This window comes from Mobula hypostoma, chromosome 10 (assembly GCF_963921235.1).
Source record: "Mobula hypostoma chromosome 10, sMobHyp1.1, whole genome shotgun sequence".
NCBI lineage: Eukaryota > Metazoa > Chordata > Chondrichthyes > Myliobatiformes > Myliobatidae > Mobula > Mobula hypostoma.
In genome coordinates this window covers 112,901,688-112,923,080 of record NC_086106.1, presented here as the reverse complement: position 1 = coordinate 112,923,080, position 21,393 = coordinate 112,901,688, and the positions used below count along the sequence as shown (strand labels likewise).

Sequence of the window (21,393 nt, the reverse complement as noted above, 5' to 3'; positions counted from 1 at the left end):
CCCTAGGGAGTAGGTAGCAGTGGAGATCGTGGAGGAATGAGTAATGATCTTTCAAAAAAAAAAATTGGACTCTGGCATAGTGTCAGAAGACTGAAAATTTTCAAATGTCACTCCACTCTTTAGCAAAGGAGCAAGACAGCAGAAAGGAAATTATAGAACAGTTAGTTTCACCTCAATAATTGGGAAGATGTTGGGAGTCAATTGTTAAGGATGAGATTATGGAGTACTTGATGACACAGGACAAAGTCAGCATGGTTTCCTTAAGGAAAAATCTTGCCTGACAAACCTGTTAGAATTCTTTGAGGAGATTACACATAGGATAGATAAAGGTATGTTGCATACTTGGACTTTCAGAAGGCCTTTGATAAGTTGCCACACATGAGGCTGCTTACCAAGAAAAAAGCCCACGGCATTACAGGAAAGTTACTGGCACGGTTAGAGCATTGGCTGATTGGTAGGAGGCAGCGAGTGGGAATAAAAGGACCCTTTTCTGGTTGACTGCTGGTGACTAATAATGTTCTGCAGGGGTCGGTTTTGGGACCGCTTCTTTTTCTGCTGATTTAGATAATGGAATAGGTGGATTTGTTGCCAAGTTTGCAGATGATATGAAGATTTGTAGAGGGGCAGGTAGTGTCGAGGAAACAGGAAGGCTGCAGAAAGACTTAGACAGATTGGGAAAATGGGCAAGAGAGTGACAAATGAGATACAATGTTAGAAAATAGATGGTCATGCACATTGGTAGTAGGAATAAATGTGCAGACTATTTTCTAAACAGGGAGAAAATCCAATAATCTGAGGTGCAAAGGGACTTGGGAGTCCTTGTGCAGAACACCCTAAAAGTTAACTTTCAGGTAGAGTTGGTGGTGAGGAAGGCAAACACAATGTAAGCACTCATTTCAAGAGGTCTAGAATACAAGAGCAGAAATGTGATGCTGAGGCTTTATAAGGCATTGATGAGGTCTCACCTTGAGCATTGTGCGCCTATGTCTTGCGGTCTTATGGTTTTATGAAAATAATACAAACTGTGCATTTACTTGTATTTTGCTCGAGTGAATTGACCAAGCCAGCTTCAGTTAAAACTCAGTGACAGAGAAAAACACAAGTGAAGGAATGGAGCCAACCTAGTTGAATAGATTTCAATAAGATCCTCAGCCAGAGAACAGCAATAGGAGATAATAAAAAAAAATAGGCATGCAGAAATTCCAAAGTAACAAAATCACCTCATAGATCTAGTGCCAGATTCACCTGTTGTTCACAGTAAAGTGCTGGCAAAAGGGCACTTCTTGGACTAATTTCAAGACCTTTGACAAACTTCCTGCTAAAATATGATCCCCCCCCCGCCCCCCTGAAGTATTTTAAGCTCCAGGATGATTTAAATAATTGTCTTTCAAATAAGTACGACTATAATAGAATGTTCTATTTAGAACACACTTTGAATCTGTCATCTGCACCATCATCAGCAGCAGTTTTGCACAGTACAGCAGCAATCAGTCTGACGTTCTTAGACAGACACTTAAAGTCTTTAATATCAGCATGGGTATTCAGGGCTATTAACCACAAAATGATATCTACATTACAGAGTGCACAGAGAACACAACATACCGCATTACAGCATAGCACAGTCTCTTGGGCCCACAATGTTTTAACCTGCTCTTAAGATCAATCTAATCCTTCCTGCAACACAGAACCCTCCATGTGCCTATGCAAACAGGTCACTGTTGAATATCATTTTTTATTGTTAAATTGAACTTGTGTATTCACCCTGGTAATGCTAAAACAGCTGCCTGTGCATTTTAGACAAAACGCTGGTGTCACTATGCACATGCGGAGTAGAAAGAAGAGTTATAGTGTTCTAGAATGAACGTTGAGTGCTGAGAGCTGCTTTTTTCCCCAAGGAGTGCTGGATATATGGTGAGGAAAGGTGAATAATACTTAATAATATTCATATAAATTTGTTTATACTTATTTGTAAATCTAGAATATCAGTAACTTTTTATGCTTTACTGTAAAATGTAAATTTACTGATTTAGATTTAGATTTTCATGAGTAAGGTATTGACGCTGGATAGCATAGTTGTGTGAAGTTCCTTATCAGCCTGGTAGGTTAGTCCTGCAAGTAATTTAACCTCAAGGAGATATACCGTAAAAGTTATTGTAAAAGTTTATTTTTGTCTTTCTTTATTGTTTTGTGACTGAATATGAATGTAACGGAGTAATGTGAATGTTTTAATCTGTGTTTATGTATCGTGAGTGAGGAGAACTCGTTTCAGGGTCTAGCCTATATGCGTTTGGAAGTTACGCATGTGTGTGCCAACCTCTTAGTTAAGATGTATTTATTTATATTTTTGATGTTGTGTATGAGGTACAGGGTTGGTGGGATTCTAATGTTGTTTGTATTGTTTTTTAGAATTGCTACTACTGTATTGGTTTTGTATATTTTGTTTTATTTTCATACTGCATACCTAACTAGTTGATACACAGGTGTGTGGATTGAAATTAAATTGAGATAGTAACAACACGAATTGTGTGTTCATTTTGCTATTTTTATTTTGATACCTTCTTTCTACATTAAAACATCTAAAACAGATTAAGGAATTAAAGATCTGAAAAAGGTATTTGTTGTCTTGAGTGTGCATTTTTCTCAGGCTACAAATCCTATTGACGAGCTTCTTAATTGTCCCTAGATTACTGGCCTCTACCACCACACTTGGCAGGAGTTCCAAGCACCCACTGGTCTCTATGTATAAAACACTTACCTCCGACATTCCCCCTATACCTTGCTCCAATCACGTTAAAATTGCGATCCCTTCTATTAGCCAATGCCACCCTGAGAAAATGCACCTGGCTATCCACTCTATGCATGCCTCTTATCATCTTGTGTACCTCTATCAAGTCTCCTCTAATCCTTCTTCAATCCAAGGAGAAAGGCTCTAGTTCGCTTACCTGTCTTCATAAGTCATGCCCTCTAGTGAGGCAACTGTTGACTGGATGTACTTGACGTCCAATCAACAGCTAATTTGCGGTGAAATTTTAATCCTCAAATGGACTGTTGTAGGATCCAACAATCCTTTTGGATTAGTTCAGTGATATCAGAAGTAGCCATGGTTGAGAAGGAAAATTAAACTTCATTCTCATGTAATAACCTTCCAATTTCACATCATCAACTTCTCATGTGACCTATAGTTTGGATTCTGCAAGACAAGGCAGGATCAGAGAAAGAGCCATGAAAAATACTCAAGTTTATTATGAAATTTATTGGTTGCCATGAACAGAGTGCGAGGTGGCAGGATTCCACCACGTCTGTGAGTTCCTTTACAGATCGTGATGTCAGCTGATTGAAACAATTATAGGAACTCTTAAATGCTTTCACCACCAATGCACTAGGCAGTGTTGCCAATAGTCGAGTTTAAAAAGAGATGCCGAATAAAATCATGTTTTATTTTCCATATTAAATCACACAGGATGCTTTTCATTCCACACAGGAGCAGTGTGAGAGATGGACTGTGAAAAGTTGCAAGTGCTTCCACACCATATGCAGCTTAAAACATTTCAGGCTGATAAACCATTTTAAAAGCAGAGGTGTAAAAGAGGGAGACAGACTGAGAAGTGAGTAACACCAACATTTACAATTTCAAACAATGGAGTTTTGGAGGCTGTCTGGCTTGCTGAGTTCCTCCAGCACTTTGTGTGTAATCTTTCCTCGAGTCCTTCTGTCTTATTTTAAAGTTGCCATCATTTATCAGCTCATCTAAAAATGGTGGAACAACACACAAAGTGCTGGATGAACTCAGCTGGTCAGGTAGCATCTATGGAGTTGATATTTCAAGTGCAACCTTCATCAGGGCGGGAAAGGAGGAAGAAAGAAGCCAAAGTAAGAAAGTGGGGGGGGGGGGGAAGGAAAGGAGGACAAGCTGGCAAGTGTTAGGTGAACCCAAGTGAGGGGAAAGGGGATGAACTGAGATATTGGGAGGTGTTGGGTGGAAAAGGTAAAGAACTGAAGTAAGAGAAATCTGATAGGAAAGGAGAGTGAACCATGAGCGAAATGAAAGGAGAATGGGCAATAGAGGGAGGTAATGGGTACGTAAAGAGAAAACGTAAGAGGGAAGTCAGAATGGGTAATGGAAAGAGAGAGAAAAGGGATGTGGCAGATATTACTGGAAGTAATCAGTGTTCTTGTTGGAGGCTACTCAAACAAAATAGGTGATGCTCTTGCAACCTGAGAATGGCCTCATTAGAAACAATGGAATCCTACTGGATGCAGATATAACCACCACTCACTCTTACCAAAATGTTACTTAGATTGTAATGATGTCACTCCATACTACCACCTTAATTAGATGAAACTTCTCATCCATATCCTTTTTACAACCCCAAATACCTACATAATGCCAAGCAATTGAGAGCAAACTCCTTCTATCTACCAATGCCTAAATTATAAAAGTCACACTTACCAGGAAAGCCTGCTTCACCCAAAAGGCCTGGAGATCCAGGGACTCCTTTCGGTCCATCTCGTCCTGGTCGCCCCGGACTGCCTGGAAAGCCCGGTCGACCTTTTAGACCTGAAGTTCATTTGACAATGAAGAACCAGAAAAGAAAAAAAAGAGAAATCAAGCTGATCAATACTTCTGTTGGCACAGCTTCAAATTTTGTTATTGTCTTATTTATTCCAAACTTTGCATTATATAGAGGAGAAGTAACTGTTTTAAGGTGTATTCTTGGTGGCACAGATGCTGAGCTCCACAAATATTTCTCCTTTTCACATTGTTTTGCATAAAGTGATTTTTTTCTTTATACTCTGCTGGAGGCTTATGCTCTATTGTCTCACTTACAGATGGACTTTCACCCTGGGAAAATCCTTTATGTATCATCCGACAGGCTTGCTCCATGTAAGGTAAAGCCTACATCACACAAGAAAGAAAGGATCTGCATGCACTATTCCAGCCACATCCTCAGCAATCTTTAAATATTGGGATCAAACTCGATTAAAAACAATCACAAAGATAGAATCAGCAACAAAAGGTAAAGGATTGACTCATAGAAACATAGAAAATAGGTGCAGGAGTAGGCCATTCGGCCCTTCGAGCCTGCACCGCCATTTATTATGATCATGGCTGATCATCCAACTCAGAACCCAGCCTTCCCTCCATACCCCCTGACCCCTGTAGCCACAAGGGCCATATCTAACTTCCTTTTAAACATAGCTAATGAACTGGCCTCAACAGTTTGCTGTGGCAGAGAATTCCACAGATTCACCACTCTCTGTGTGAAGAAGTTTTTCCTAACCTCGGTCCTAAAAGGCTTCCCCTCTATCCTCAAACTGTGACCCCTCGTTCCAGACCTCCCCAACATCGGGAACAATCTTCCCGCATCTAGCCTGTCCAATCCCTTTAGGATGTTATACGTTTCAATCAGATCCCCCCTCAATCTTCTAAATTCCAACGAGTACAAGCCCAGTTCATCCAGTCTTTCTTCATATGAAAGACCTGCCATCCCAGGAATCAATCTGGTGAACCTTCTTTGTACTCCCTCTATGGCAAAGATGTCTTTCCTCAGATTAGGGGACCAAAACTGCACACAATACTCCAGGTGTGGTCTCACCAAGGCCTTGTACAACTGCAGTAGTACCTCCCTGCTCCTGTACTCGAATCCTCTCGCTATAAATGCCAGCATACCGTTCGCCTTTTTCACCGCCTGCTGTACCTGCATGCCCACTTTCAATGACTGGTGTATAATGACACCCAGGTCTCGTTGCACCTCCCCTTTTCCTAATCGGCCACCATTCAGATAATAATCTGTTTTCCTATTTTTGCCACCAAAGTGGATAACTTCACATTTATCCACATTAAATTGCATCTGCCATGAGTTTGCCCACTCACCCAACCTATCCAAGTCACCCTGCATCCTCTTAGCATCCTCCTCACTGCTAACACTGCCACCCAGCTTTGTGTCATCCGCAAACTTGGAGATGCTGCATTTAATTCCCTCATCCAAGTCATTAATATATATTGTAAACAACTGGGGTCCCAGCACTGAGCCTTGCGGTACCCCACTAGTCACCGCCTGCCATTCTGAAAAGGTCCCGTTTATTCCCACTCTTTGCTTCCTGTCTGCTAACCAATTCTCCACCCACACCAATACCTTACCCCCAATACCGTGTGCTTTAAGTTTGCACACTAATCTCCTATGTGGGACCTTGTCAAAAGCCTTTTGAAAATCCAAATATACCACATCCACTGGTTCTCCCCTATCCACTCTACTAGTTACATCCTCAAAAAATTCTATGAGATTCGTCAGACATGATTTTCCTTTCACAAATCCATGCTGACTTTGTCCGATCATTTCACCGCTTTCCAAATGTGCTGTTATCACATCCTTGATAACTGACTCCAGCAGTTTCCCCACCACCGACGTTAGGCTAACCGGCCTATAATTCCCCGGTTTCTCTCTCCCTCCTTTTTTAAAAAGTGGGGTTACATTAGCCACCCTCCAATCCTCAGGAACTAGTCCAGAATCTAACGAGTTTTGAAAAATTATCACTAATGCATCCACTATTTCTTGGGCCACTTCCTTAAGCACTCTGGGATGCAGACCATCTGGCCCTGGGGATTTATCTGCCTTCAATCCCTTCAATTTACCTAACACCACTTCCCTACTAACATGTATTTCACTCAGTTCCTCCATCTCACTGGACCCTCTGTCCCTTACTATTTCTGGAAGATTATTTATGTCCTCCTTAGTGAAGACAGAACCAAAGTAATTATTCAATTGGTCTGCCATGTCCTTGCTCCCCATAATCAATTCACCTGTTTCTGTCTGCAGGGGACCTACATTTGTCTTTATCAGTCTTTTCCTTTTTACATATCTATAAAAGCTTTTACAGTCCGTTTTTATGTTCTCTGCCAGTTTTCTCTCATAATCTTTTTTCCCCTTCCTAATTAAGCCCTTTGTCCTCCTCTGCTGAACTCTGAATTTCTCCCAGTCCTCAGGTGAGTCCTCAGGGACTCCTGTCCCTGTTGATGGATTTAGACCTACTCAAAAGCATAAATCTCTATTGAAACTCGTGACTGAAGGAGAAGAGCTGATTTACTTCACAATTGCTTTAATTATTCAAATATATTAAGAGTAAAGTGTTAAAAAGTTAAAGGTGCAAAAATATTGAAATACGAAACAGGCATTTCGTTTGCTCAGTTTGATCCATGCAAGCTAGATAAAATGTACAACCACGATGTTATGATTTACATTAAAATAAAAAGCCCAGTCAGTAATATTCGCTAAATAATACTCCTGCTGTCCACTAAATAATAAATCAGTTCAGGATTGATGTAAATTTATCAGTCCTGTTCCCAATTAAAATTGAATTAATTGGTATAACTAAATATGTTATAAGTTTATTCCACAAAACAATTTCTCTTCATGAGACTTTTCCCCATACAAAATGGCCTTAATTTGTGAAGTTGGAACTACCCAATGAAACCATGGAATCACATATTAAGACACTGTCTTGACAGCCCCCACAAACACATTGTTTCAATTTTTTGCAGGCTTGACTTTCCTAAATATATGTTTGCCTCACTATTGAAGTGTTGCTGTTGTGATCAAAGAGAGAGGAACTGGTGGAGGAAATGGCTCAAACCAAGAGCACCTAAACAGTCCTGAACAGAGATCCTACCTGGCAGTCCTGGAGGTCCCGACAATCCTATCCCACCTCCGAGGCCTGGGATCACACAGGGAAGTGTGATTCCTGACAAATCACATAGAAGAGGAAGATCATGAATATTATGAGCAGAAAAAACTTCAAAGCACAGATTTATGCACATGCACATACACATATACATTAGCCCACACATATACAGGTTACAAAGAACAAATGCACATACACACATATATACATATACACACATGCACAGATATACTCGTACAATATACACATGCATGCATATATAGACAAGAACATTAGAAACATGGGCAGAGGAGGCCATTTGGTTGTTTGAGCTGGATGCACCATTCAGACTGATCTAAATTACTAACTTACTGCAGTATCTCCATATCCCTTGATTTTCCTTAAGCATTGAGAAGTACATGAAACTGATTATATTTAGTAATTGAGCATTTACAGGTAATCAGGTCAGAGATTTCCTAAGATTTACAGCTCCTTAGTGTCTCTTAGCATCAGTGTAAATGGCCAACTGGCCAATCCTTTTAGCACACCTTCTCTAAAAAAAAAATGAGTGGTTTACAAAATCTTTTCTCTCTCTTTCTCTCTCTCTCTCTCACACTCCCCATATTTTCATATACCTTGAATATGCACACACCCTTACATGCAAAGATGCATACACATGATACCTGTGTACCCTACTGGGGATAGGGTTCCTCTTGACCTCACCTACCACCCCACCACATAACTCTCCAAAACTTCCGCCATCTCCAATGGGATCCCACCACCAACCACATCTTTCCGTCCCCCTCCCACTTTCTGCTTTCTGCAGGAACACTCCTTACATAACTCCCTTGTCCATTCGTCCCTCCCCACTGATCTCCCTCCTGGCACTTATCCTTGCAAGCGTAACATCTGCCCCTACACTTCCTCTCTCATTACCACTCAGGGCCCCAAACATTCCTTCCAGGTGAGGCAACACTTCACCTGTGAGTCTGTTTGCTGTGTTTGGTGCTCCCAGTGTGGCCTCCTGTATATCGGTGAGACCTGACATAGATTGGGAGACCACTTCACTGAGCATCTACGCTCCATCCGCCAGAACAAGCAGGATCTCCCAGTGGCCACCCATTTTAATTGCACTTCACATTCCCATTCTGATATGTCTATCCATGACCCCCTCCACTGTCATGATGAGGCCACACTTAGGTTGGAGGAACAATAGCTACCTTATATTCCATTTGGGTAGCCTCCAACCTGATGGCTTGAACATAAATTTCTCAAAATTCTGGTGCTACCCCCACCTGCACCCCCCGCCCCCAGCCTTCTCCATTTTCCATCCTCTTTTTCCTCTCCCACCTTATCTTCTGCCCGGCCATCATCTTCCTCTGGTGCTCCTCCCCGCTTTTTCTTTCTTCCATGGACCCTTCTCTTTCACCAATCAACTTCCCAGCTCTTTACATCACCCCTCCCCCTCCAGGTTTCACCTGTCACCTTGTGTTTCCCTCTCCTCTCCCCAACTTTTAAATCTACTCCTCAGCCTTTTTTCTCCAGTCCTGCCGAAGCATTTCAGCCCGAAACATCGATTGTACTCTTTTCCACAGTTGCTGCCTGGCCTGCTGAGATCCAGCAGCATTTTTTGTCTGCTGTTTGTTGTTCCAGCATCTGCAGATTTCCTCTTGATTGTACATGATATATATACATGCATTACACATGTGTATATGCACATATACACACACATGCATATACATAAGGATCTATACAAGTATATATGCGTGCACATGTACTGGCAGATCAGATTCACATGGACTAATTAGAAATGTATGAACATATTTTACATTATCTTCAGCAGGGGCGTAAAACTATATCCACAGATAGTTTCATGCCAATATAGTCCATAGCCTTTTTAAGCCATTTGTGTTTGACAGTTGTGTTCAGTGCTAGAAGGTATCAAACTGAAATAATGAAGTGAATGAATAAAGACAGGCCATGTAAATACCTGCTAAGTAATGCAATAATTAGTATCTTAAATCCAAAACCAATTAAAAAACTTAATCTCCCTTGTAGCTGGATTAAAGAATAGGCTATTATTTTTCTAGGTTATACATCGTATTCAGTCCTATTTGTAAAAGGCATTTATTTTACTTGTTTTATTATTTCTAACAGAAATTCTAGAGTCTATATTAATAATATTTCTGAGTCGGTCTTGGTGGAGTTATATTCTTCAGGTAGTGGAGCTGATGCTGTTTTTTCATAGGCAAGGTGTAATTCTGGCCGATTAGTTTGAATATATGGGTTCCTTCTGCGTGCTTCAGTTCCCTCCTACATCCTAAAGAAATGTTGGTTCATCAGTTGCTCAGTTACTGTAAATTGCCCCTTGTGTGGAGATATGAGGCAGGTAGAATCATCTTGATGGGAATGTGAAGAGAATAAAATAGGACTGAAGTGGCTAAAGGGATCAGGGGGTATGGAGGGAAGGTTGGTACAGGGTTCTGAGTTGGATGATCAGCCATGATCATACTGAATGGCAATGCAGACTCGAAGGGCCGAATGGCCTACTCCTGCACCTATTTTTTATGTTTCTATGACTGGTGTGAAATTAGCCCAATTAGGTTGTTGATGATCCGTAAAAAGAACTAGTGGTCTGTTTCTGTCCTGCGTGACACTATGATAGACTGCCCATTCACCCACTAACAAACAGGTGCTATCTTGTATGTATTTCTTTCATATACATACAATGAGAGAGTATCTGTCTGTCTATTAACTTGTCTTTATTGAGAATTGGTATAGGGGAGGAATGCTGTCGGGTCTCTGCCTGAAACACTGACTGTTTACTGCCCTCCACAGATGCAGCCTCAGTTCCTCAGCATTTTAAGACCATAAACATAGGAGCAGAATTAGGTCCTTCAGCCATCAAACCTACTCTGCCATTCCATCATAGCTGATTTATTATTCCTCTCATTCCCTATTCTCCTGCCTTCTGCCCATATCCTTTGATGTCCTGACTAATCAAGAGCCCATCAACCACTGTTTTATATACTATATCCAATGTCTGGGCCTCCTCAGCCATCTGTGGCAAACAATTTCCCAGATTTACTACCCTCCAGCTAAAGTAATTCCTCTTCATCTCTGTTCTAAATGGACATTCCTCTCACATGAGGTTGTGCCCTCTGGTCTTAGACTCACCCATGACAGGAAACACCTTTTCCACATTAACTCTACTAGGTCTTCCATTCATTCAATAAGATTCAAAGAGATCCTCCTCCACCCCACCCCCACATTCTTCTAAACTCCAGCAAGCACAAGCCCAGAACCATCAAACACTCCTCATATGTTAACCCATTCGTTCCTGGAATCATTCTTTTGTGAACTTCCTCTGGACCCTCTCCAAAGCCAACACATCTGTTTTTAGATAACATGCCAATAACAGCTCACAATACTCCAAGTGTGGTCTGACCAATGCCTTATAAAGGCTCAGCATTACATCCTTGTTCTTATATTCAAGTCCTCTCTAAATGAATGCTAACACTGCATTTGCCTTCCTTATCACCGATTCAACCTGCAAGTTAACCTGTAGGGAATCCACAAGCCCCTTTGCACCTCTGATTTTTGAATTTTCTCCCTGACTAGAAAATAGTCTACACTTTTATTCCTTCTACCAAGGTGTATGACCATACATTTCCCTACCTTATATTCCATCTGCCCTCATTGCCTAATCTAATGGTCAAAGGTTCGATCCCCTGATTGGTGTGTAGTAACACTAATGTTAAATAGTCAGACAAACATTGGACTGTATTCTGCTACAGTCCTGTAGCATCTGTAAACTGGCAATATCCGAACCTGAGTAGAAACACTGAGTAACTATACTTCTTTCTTTATTCCACGTCCCATTCCCATTCTGATATGTCTATCCACGGCCTCCTCTACTGTCAAGATGAAGCCACACTCAGATTGGAGGAACAACACCTTATATTCCGTCTGGGTAGCCTCCAACCTGATGGCATGAACATTGACTTCTCTAACTTCCGCTAATGCCCCACCTCCCCCTCGTACCCCATCTGTTATTTATTTATATACACACATTCTTTTTCCCTCTTTCCTTTTTCTCCCTCTGTCCCCCTCACTATACCCCTTGCCATCCTCTGGGTTTTTCCCCCCTTCCCCCTTTTCTTTCTCTCTAGACCTCCAGTCCCATGATCCTCTCATATCCCTTTTGCCAATCAACTGCCCAGCTCTAGGCCCCATCGCTCCCCCTCCTGTCTTCTCCTATCATTTCGGATCTCCCCCTCCCCCTCCCTCTTTCAAATCTCTTACTAACTCTTCCTTCAGTTAGTCCTGACGAAGGGTCTCGGTCCGAAACGTCGACTGTACCTCTTCCTAGAGATGCTGCCTGGCCTGCTGCATTCACCAGCAACTTTAATGTGTGTTGCTTGAAATTCCAGCGTCTGCAGATTTCCTCATGTTTGCGTTCTTTCTAAGCCTACTGATATCTAAAGATGTAGCCTCAACAGTACTGCAGCTCTGTCGGTATCATTCCTCTCAGTATGCCAAAGGAACCATAAATTAGAAGCCTTGTATCAGCTAGTGCTAATGGTCAACTTGCAAACCCATTACTGGGACAAACCTGGACACTGTGACTTGTGAAGGAGGTAACAGATAACAACTACATCCATTTCTTTGACTTGGTAAATTTTCCCCAAGTGCTTCACAGCAGTGTTGCCAAAATGAAATTGATGTCAATCCATATACGATGATAGCTGGTAGAGGTCCAAGAACATGGTCAAAGACATATTTCTTGAGGAAATTATAGGAGGAAAGTGAAGTAAAGAAGTTTGTTGTGAAGTCACTATGAAATCAAATTAGAGGAAGGAGGTTACTGAAGGAGTTATAGGGCTGAAGAAGATTGCAATGAAATCTGGGCTCGTGGAACATTTCAAAGCAACTTTGTTTTGAAGCACATTAAAGCTACAGGTTTAGATGATCCTGCTCTAGGCTTGCAAAGGAAGAATGGCTACCAGCTCAAAGTACCAGGTATAAATCATCCTTGGATGGTACCACAAGATAGATACATTATCTTTGGGATAGGGCAGGAGCAAGCAGAAAGGAGAAGGAAGAATAATTTTTCAAATGAGAATGGTTAATCGAATTTGCAACCAATTGTTTGCAATCTTTTTGACAATTGAGAAAGACATCCATTTCATGACAGGCAAGTAATGATACAATTAAAGAGAATATAGTGATTGACACTTTCAATCCATTAGTTCAAATGAAACACAGCACTTAAACACATTGCACGATGATGTGCGCTAGAGCATGCAAGAAAGATGACAGGAAACAATTCTGGGTGAAGTTATGTGACATGTACAGCTGTAACATGCAAGTTATGACACTGAATCCTCTTGGCAATGATGTAAGGGTTGGGAGGATTGGTGAGGGGTGGGAGTGATTCCTGCCATCATTGCCATGACAACCTTTTTCTGAGAATTCCGGCCTCTCACCTCCCTGTCTCTGCCGGTCGCCTTCACCAGCGGTTTCCCCGCAGCAACAGTCACCTGTAGTGTCCATGCAAAGGACGTGAAATGAATCAAGGGGGGCAGGAACAACAGTGGAAACGTGATTGCTCTTTCTTTACATGCCACCATCTGATAGGAATGAATAAGTAACCTCAACTCTAAAGTCCTTTTGCAATTGTTGCTGAAGGCCAAATACCATATTCTTTAAATTCAGCTTAATCTGATTTATACCAAACACGGATATCGGTCTGTGTTCCTATCTAAATGTGTTGCACATTACCTGGGAGGTAAAACATGACGGCCGTCCCGAGCCAGACAGACTTTAAACATCTTGTTTGTTTGGATTTCATTACTTAACACATGACTCTATCATATTTAGATGCTGTAACTGCTGATCGAAGATGTATCCAAGTTCCTTTTTACCGACATCTTTCTGGAGGTGATTAAAATGATGCCTGAAAACTGGTGGACAAATTTCAGAATCTATATTTAAAGAAGCAATGGAACAATTGCCCGGAGAACAAGTTGGGGGCAGAAATGGTAATAAAATTCTGACTTAAGATACAATAGAGAAACTTCTGAGAATAGAAAATATAATGAATGGGATTTCAGCACAAATTTCAAAAGGGAATTGATCCACAAAGCAATGATAGAAAGTGTGATTAAAAATACCATGCAAATGAGAATTCGAATCGTTTACACCATCTTTATGTCTATAGCATTTAAGAATGGCGGAGTAGGCCTGATGGCAGTCATCATGACCTCAGTACTACTATTTTGGAATGCAGTACTTCAGCGCTAGACTTCCCACAACGTTCACGCTGTTAAGACAATGCAGACTGCGCTGGCTGGGCCACGTCCGTCGTATGAAGGATGGTAGACTGCCAAAGGACATCCTCTAAGGAGAACTAGCAACAGACAAGAGGAACGTTGGTAGACCCCAGCTTCGCTTCAAGGACCTCTGCAAGCGTGCCATGAAAGCCTTAAAAGTCAACACAGAGTGCTGGGAGGATACAGCAGATGACCGCAACAAATGGCGAGGTACTCTTCAACAACACCTAGAGGTTAACGGGGAGCACAGCAGACAGTGGACAACAATTCCACAACGCCCTACACATGCAGCAACTGTGGCAGAGCCTGCCGTTCCAGGATCGGCCTCAATAGTTGACTACCAGAGGCACAGTACCCATGGTCGACCACAACCGACGGAGGCCACAGAGAGACTTCAGCTAACAGGTTCACTTAATTTCTCAAAGCCAAAAGTGCATTCTGCATGAAAAAAAGATTTAGCCACCAAAGCTACTTAAGGGGAATCATCAAACACGATAAAATCTGAAGATGCTGGAAATCCAAAGCAACACGCATAAAACACTGGATGAATTTAGTAAGTCGGGCAGCATCTACAGAAAAGAGTAAGCAGTCACCATTTTGGTCCGAGACCCTTCATCAGGTCAGAGGGTGGCAGAGATCACAGAGGAGGAGCAGTGAGAGGGAACATCACTGAACACTCATCAAAGGGAAGATATAAGCTTCTTCAGGTTAGGCATCCCTCAAAGAGACTTCGCAGTGTAGTAGTATCACAAGCAAGAGAAAATCTGCAGAGGCTGGAAATCCAAAGCAACGCTCAAAATGCTGGAGCCAGGCCAGGCATCATCCGTGAAAAAGAGTCAGCAGTCCATGTTTCGGGCTGACACCCATCGTCAAACAATTCTGCTTGAACTTTAGTGACAAGTTAAGTCATTATGATGCAAGGTGTGAGATGTCAGCACTTCACTGAAGCTTTTCAATCTACTCCTGCCCCAAGTAGAATCTCTTGTCGGGGTAAGGACCACTTTTCCAATGGCTGTCAAGGTGACAATGAAATTTAATGTGATTGTCTCCTTTCCTGGTTCTAGCTGGAGACACTTGCAGTTACTCTCCACTGTGGCAGTGGTATCCCCTATTTCATTCTCCTGACTAAAGAGCAAGTACACGGATGAAAGACTCGCTAAGCTTGCAGGGACTGGGCAGCAAGGCAAGAGAGCAAGGATAGTGGTGCCTTTTGCGAGATGACAGCTGGCTTGTCCTATACGGAGCCCCGTTACTACCAACCCTAAAGTGTATCTAGCTGAGCTCTTGTCAGAGGAAAGATCGCTGGACTGCCATAGTATTCTGCAAGTCTTACAACCATAATCACTGCCACAGGAGTAGGCCAGTCTGAGCAGTCCCACCCTTCACTTGCTTGTGTTGTGTTGAACTGTGCCATCATTCAGCAGCTGCTCAGTCATTCATACCGCTCTCAGACATGTGTGTCAGACAAATCCATTCTCTGGAAAATGAACAGGGCCTTCCAGAGAGAAGAATGCAGGTGTATGGGTGGGGGGGGGGGGCGCGCGGGGAGGATCTCATTGAAACCTACCGAATGTTGAAAGGATTAGATAGGGTGGATGTGGAGAGGATGTTTCCTAAGGTGGGGGTATCCAGAATTAGAGGGCACAGCCTCAAAACTGAGGAGCAGCCCTTTAGCAAGAAGGCAGGAGTATGGGGTTGAGTGGAATCTGGGATCAGCCATGGCAAAATGGCAGAACAGACTCGATGGGCTGAATGGCCTAATTCTGCTCCTATGACTTATGGTTTTATGGAGAGGTCTTACAATGCACCAAGCCATCATGAATGGCTGTCACTTTTTCCACCGACTTGTCTGGTGGAATATTCATCTGAGTCCAATGTCCAACTCAATTTCAAGCCAGCTGTTACTTGGGCTGTTCACAACCCCAGCAACACCATCACTTCCCTCACCAAGTTCAGGCCCTTCCCTTTAGTCATCATCATGCATATCTGTGGGTAGCCCAGGAGCATCGTTAATTGAGTTGTTGGGCCTCAGGATAAGGCTGTGGTGAAGATGAAAAGCAGGAGTTGGGAACTTACACAAAGACCAGCTTGTGATGGAATGTGAGGAAGGGAAATAGATCTGAAGCTGATAGGTAAATTGATTGGTTTCATGCGTCCGTAGACACATTCAATTATCTTTACTGTTTATGTGATCCAATGAATTAATATTATGTATTTGGGATGGCTGGCAAGACCAGCATTTCATGCCATTTCCTTATTTCCCCTGAAGCATAATCACAGGCATGGAGCCATTAAGCTGCTTCTACTCTGTAAATATTAAGTAATCTTGTGTATATTTGTCAGGCAATTTCTACTTTGGCCACAGTATTTGTTGATGATTTTACCAGCCACCTCTGTAACCTTGGTTGGAGTTGACTTGTATCCATTAGAAGGGACTTGAATTTGGCTTAGGTTTCTGCCTGAAGGTTCCTCGAAGTTGTTATAGCCGGGGCTGGTTATAGAGACAAGCTCCCACTACCTATTAAATGCTCCTAATGGCATGCGCCTCAAATAGCCTCTGACAACCAAGTCCAGCTCCTGGCCTTCACGTGTGGCTTAAAGTTTCTAAGCTCAACAAAACCATTTCTACTGAGAGGGGAAGCGGCAAAGGCAGGTGACTGGCGCCTCAAAATCAGTCACTTTAAGCAGATGGGGCTCATCAGCCACGGCTGGCAGCTCATCCAGGAGAAGGAAAACTCTAATCTCAAATCTCTGCTGCCTCATGGGAAAGGCTTCAGGAGTAAACTCGGAGGGAACGGTCTGGAGCTGGTGTCCCTAAGGCAGTCCTACGTTGAGGTCGATGATCATTGGCAACTCCTGCGACGCTGCTGGTACCACACTATATTGGTCTCTGCCATTCCTTTACGTTCATTAGATGCATCAAGAGGGGGAGCTTGCTACATGGGCAACAGCTTGCTCTCCATATCGTACTGCCCAGGCTTGCTTATCTAGACCGCTAAGACACAACATCCATGGTCGACTCTGACCAACGGAGGCCTCATTCTGCTTGAGCATGTAAGGGAAGTACCTCAACACTCTTCTTCCTAAGGCTCCTGATGTCAGCAGACAGTCACACAAGTAGACATTTCCAATATAAGGTGACTGGCTTCTTCAGCTTAATGTTCTGCGACTGAGAAAACAGATAGCTGGCTCACATGTTTCTTGGGACCAGAGATTTTGTAAAATGACTTCCAAATGGATTGCAAACAATTTAAATAGGAACACACTCAATATCCATTCTATGCCATAATTGTTGTACTTTGCAATCAGAATATCACCACTGATTAAGCTGCATAATTAGCACTTCACTGACCTCAGATGCAAATATTAATGATCCATTCCAGTTCACCACCCACCTGAAACTAATGATGCCTATATTTGATGTTGTTCGCCAATCAACTTATTAATTTATGATCTTATCCAGATCAATTTGCAAAGAATTTAAGCAAAGAAACTATGCAGACTTTAATGGTTACTTGGCCATTTCAGCAATGGGATGCCATTATAATGTTGCCCTAAATGGAATATTGAATAATGGCGTACATCTTCATGGCTTCCATACCTGGTGCTCCTGGATAACCTGGTGGTCCTGGTATTCCATCCAATCCTGGATCACCTGGGGGGCCTGGGAAGCCTGAAGGCCCTGGGAGTCCACCTCCTGGCTCACCTCTTGCTCCTGGAGGTCCCCTTGGGCCTGGGCTGCCTGGGAATCCTTTATCACCTGGATAACCAGGTTGAGGGTCTCCCTGTACAACATAATCAGACATGTAGTGAAACCAATTGCAATTCATACTAAGTCAGTGGAAGAATACTTGGTGTTGTGGAACCCCCTGAGCACAAATCTGACAGCTGTTTAATTCATTTTAGTATCACTGGAATGATCCCCCCCCCCATACCCAAAACACCTAAAGGAGCTGTATATAAATTGTACTCATTCCAGATTAAACAGAAATTCTCCTGATAATGGGATTTTGTGTATAGTTGACCTTGTCCTAGGCAACACAAACCAGGAAGTTTGAAAATTAGATTTATGTTGGGTTAACTGTTACAATAATGACCTAATCTCTCTTTTGCCATTCCCCAGTCTGGTTTCCCTCTCACCCCCTCTGTTCTCCTCACCTGCCCATCACCTCCCTCTGGTAACCCTCCTCCTTCCCTTTCTTCCATGGTCCACAGCCCTCTCCTATCAAATTCCTTCTGCTTCAGCCGTTTACTGCTCCCACCTAACACCTCCCAGCTTCTTACTTCATCCCCCATCCACTAACCACCAATCTACACCCACACCTGGTTTAACAAATCTCCTGCCAGCTTGTCCTTCTTCCCCTTCCCTCCCCCCACCTTCCTATTCTGGCTTTGTTCCCCTTTCCAGTCCTGATGAACGGTATTGGCCCGAAATATCGACTGTTTATTCCCCTCCATAGATGCTGCTTGACCTTCTGAGTTCCTCCAGCAGCTTTTGCATGTTGCTTAAAATTTCAGCATCTCCAGAACCTGAGTGTCTGGGCTACTATTTCTGAATGAAGTCCCTTTATGCTAGGGACAGAAAGTTTCCATTACTTTACTAACAAATGCAGTTATGCATATTTGAGGGAGGTAAAGATCAAATTTGGCATCAGAAACACAAGAGATTCCACAGATGCTAGAAATCCAGAGTACAGACATCCCACCTCTCCTGGGAGTTCTGGGAGTCTCCCGCATATCGATAGCGGCTCCCTGATGCCCACAAATTATAAACAATATCCCGAAAAACAATTTTTTAGAGAGGAAGAGGGAAAAAAAAGAAAGAAAGAATTAATGAATCCTGCTTGATCTCTCTTTGTGCTAAGTAGACCTATCAGTTTTCTCTGTGGGCAGGCTTTACAGTCGACCTCTCTCTCTCTTCCATATTCCATCAGTTCAGTTACTGCCGTCTGTAATGGCGCTGAAATCATCCGGACAACTGTCGGTGATGAAGTACTAAAGCCTGGCGAAGAAATTCCCAAGGCCGGCGGTGACAACCTGACTACGTGAGACTGTCCTATACGGGCGGGGTACGCTGGCGTCTTAAAGGGGATTACAGCGGGTTTAAATTGGAGCGAAATTCCAAAATCATCCGCTAAGATATCTTCAAAAACGTGCTCACAGCAAGCAAAGTCTTCGGGTTTTTTTTCCTGAAACACTTCCAATTACAGGTGCATCGAAGCCCGCGATGGGCTGGGTTAGAGTGGAGCTGTTTTCAGAAGAAAAAATGATTTTAATAAATACCCGGCCCCCACCGAGGTCTCGTCATTAGGACAGTGAACTGTTTACCTGTGCTGCGCACTTTAGATGCATTTTGAATTACACTTTATTAAACAATATGGTAATATATTGTTTTATGTGGTGTGCGTGATATATGTATTGTGGCTACACTATGGTCCAGACAGAGGTTGTTTCGTTTGTGGACAATCAGCCAGATGACAACAAACTTGAACTTGAAGATACGGAACTTCTAAATCACTCATTTGAAATCCCCCATTTCGATGTAAAAAAGTAAGTTCTGATCCCGACTATTGCAGGCAATGTGTGTGACTACGGACGTATATGCGATCAGACGTTCTCCGAATGGACGTTAAGCGGCGCACACCTGTAATAAGGATACACCTTATGCTTTTATTTCTTTTAGGGACCACAACATATTAGGGAGGCTAATCGCAGGGAAGGCTGCTCAAGTATTTCACAGTTCTTCACAGCAGAAAACCAAAGGCTGACAGAGAAGGTCACTAGAGCTGAGGTGTACTTTACATCTTTCATCATTGAGCATAACCTACTATTCCAAGTGTGTAAGCACACAGGCAAGCTACTCATGAAAATGTTTCCTGATTCAGAAATAGCAAAAAACTATGTCTGCTCATCAACCAAGACAGCAGCTATTGTGAACTTGGCACATTAAGACAGAATTCAGGAGTCAGCTGTCTTACAAAACACTTGTGAATCTGATGTCTTGCAAAATTAACAAATTCATTGACACAGACTGCTATGAGATTGAGACTTCCAGTTGAGGCCTCCCTGAAATGAGTTTCTGCAGGGTGGGATGTCTGAGAGTAACACATACAAAATGCTGGAAGAACTTGGCAGGTCAGGTAGCATCTATGGAGAGGAATAAAGAGCCGACGTTTCAGGCTGAGACTCTTCATCAGAACTGGAAGGAAAGGGGGAAGAAGCTAGAATAAGAAGGTTGGGGTGAGGGAAGGAGTGCAAGATAAAAGAAACCAAGTGAGGGGAAGGAAGGTAGGTGGTGGGGGTGATGAAGTCAGAAGCTGGGAGGTGATAGGTGGAAAAGGTAAAGGGCTGAAGAAGGAACCTGATAATATAGAAGAGTGGGCCATGAGGTAAAGGGAAGAATAGAGGCACCAGTGGAAGGTGATAGCCAGGTGAGTCAAAGAGAAGGGTTAAGAGAGGAGCCAGAATGGGGAATGAAAATAGAGGGAAGGGGTAGGGGAGAAATTACCAGAAGTTATAGAAATTGATGTTCATGCCATTAGATTGGAGGCTACCCAGATGGAATGTGAAGTGTTGCTCCTCCAACCTGAGAGTGGTCTCATTGTGGCAACAGTGGCGGCCATGGACCGACATGCCAGAATGGGAATGGGCAGTAGAATTATAATGGTTGGCCACTGGGAAATACTGCAGATGGGGTGAGGGTGTTCGACAAATCAGTCCCTCAGTCTACGTCAGATCTCACCAACGTGAGACTCATTAGTGACATACACATGGGGCATGAGGCAGTTGCTGTGGAGAAAGAAAGAGTTCATGTTTCAGGTCAATGATCTTTCACCAGAACTGATAAAAAGCTCACTGATATGAAATTTTAAATCTGGTTCTCTCTGTACAGGTGCTGCCAGCTTTGCAGTGCACTTACATCATTTCTAATTCAATGCCGGGGGCTGCCTGCAGGATTCGCCGTGTTTCTAACACTGACATAGTATGCTCACAACTTGCTAACACAAACCTGTACACTTTTGGAATGCGGGAGAAAACAGGAGCACCCAGGAGAAATCCACCTGGTCACAGGGAGACCATACAAACTCCTTACAAGCAGCAGCAGGAATTAAACAGGATTGGGGATCGCAGGTTCTGTAAAACGTTGCACTAACCGCTAACTACATACCACCCTTTACATTACCGTACCACTCTTTTACCTTCATCCCATAAACTAATCCAACAGAGAAGTAGGGTTAACATACTCCTGATACCCTGTCAATCCAATTGACCATGTGGAAGCACTCAATAAAATGGATGATGCTCCACTGCTTTTTTCCATTACTTGCAAAGATGCATAGCCTCTTCATCTGGCCAATCAACCCAGCTTAGGATCAGTAACAACACCCCTAACTAAATT

The 21,393-nt window shown here is 42.8% G+C and overlaps 1 protein-coding gene and 1 long non-coding RNA gene across 6 annotated transcripts in view; one reads left to right on the top strand and one right to left on the bottom strand.

The window, feature by feature from the left end:
* The window catches only part of col4a6 (collagen, type IV, alpha 6), a 469,192-nt gene that overhangs the window by 82,885 nt on the left and 364,914 nt on the right, over window positions 1-21,393 (bottom strand). For 3 of the 4 annotated variants that reach the window (XM_063061061.1, XM_063061062.1, XM_063061060.1), the window contains exons 25-28: window positions 17,596-17,779; window positions 13,149-13,202; window positions 7,669-7,740; window positions 4,451-4,558 (exon numbers count right to left, since the gene is read on the bottom strand). In XM_063061061.1, the coding sequence (XP_062917131.1) occupies window positions 4,451-4,558; window positions 7,669-7,740; window positions 13,149-13,202; window positions 17,596-17,779 (418 nt within the window). The remainder of the gene's footprint in view (window positions 1-4,450; window positions 4,559-7,668; window positions 7,741-13,148; window positions 13,203-17,595; window positions 17,780-21,393) is intronic. The other variant, XM_063061063.1, reaches the window with a different exon arrangement.
* LOC134353127 (uncharacterized) lies at window positions 1,845-15,502 on the top strand. Of its 2 annotated transcripts, XR_010019546.1 has the most exons (4): window positions 1,845-1,921; window positions 3,461-3,605; window positions 4,831-5,018; window positions 13,543-15,502. It is a non-coding gene; the product is annotated as an uncharacterized LOC134353127 (long non-coding RNA). The 2 variants fall into 2 exon arrangements; XR_010019547.1 differs by lacking the exon at window positions 3,461-3,605 and having other exon boundaries at window positions 1,853-1,921.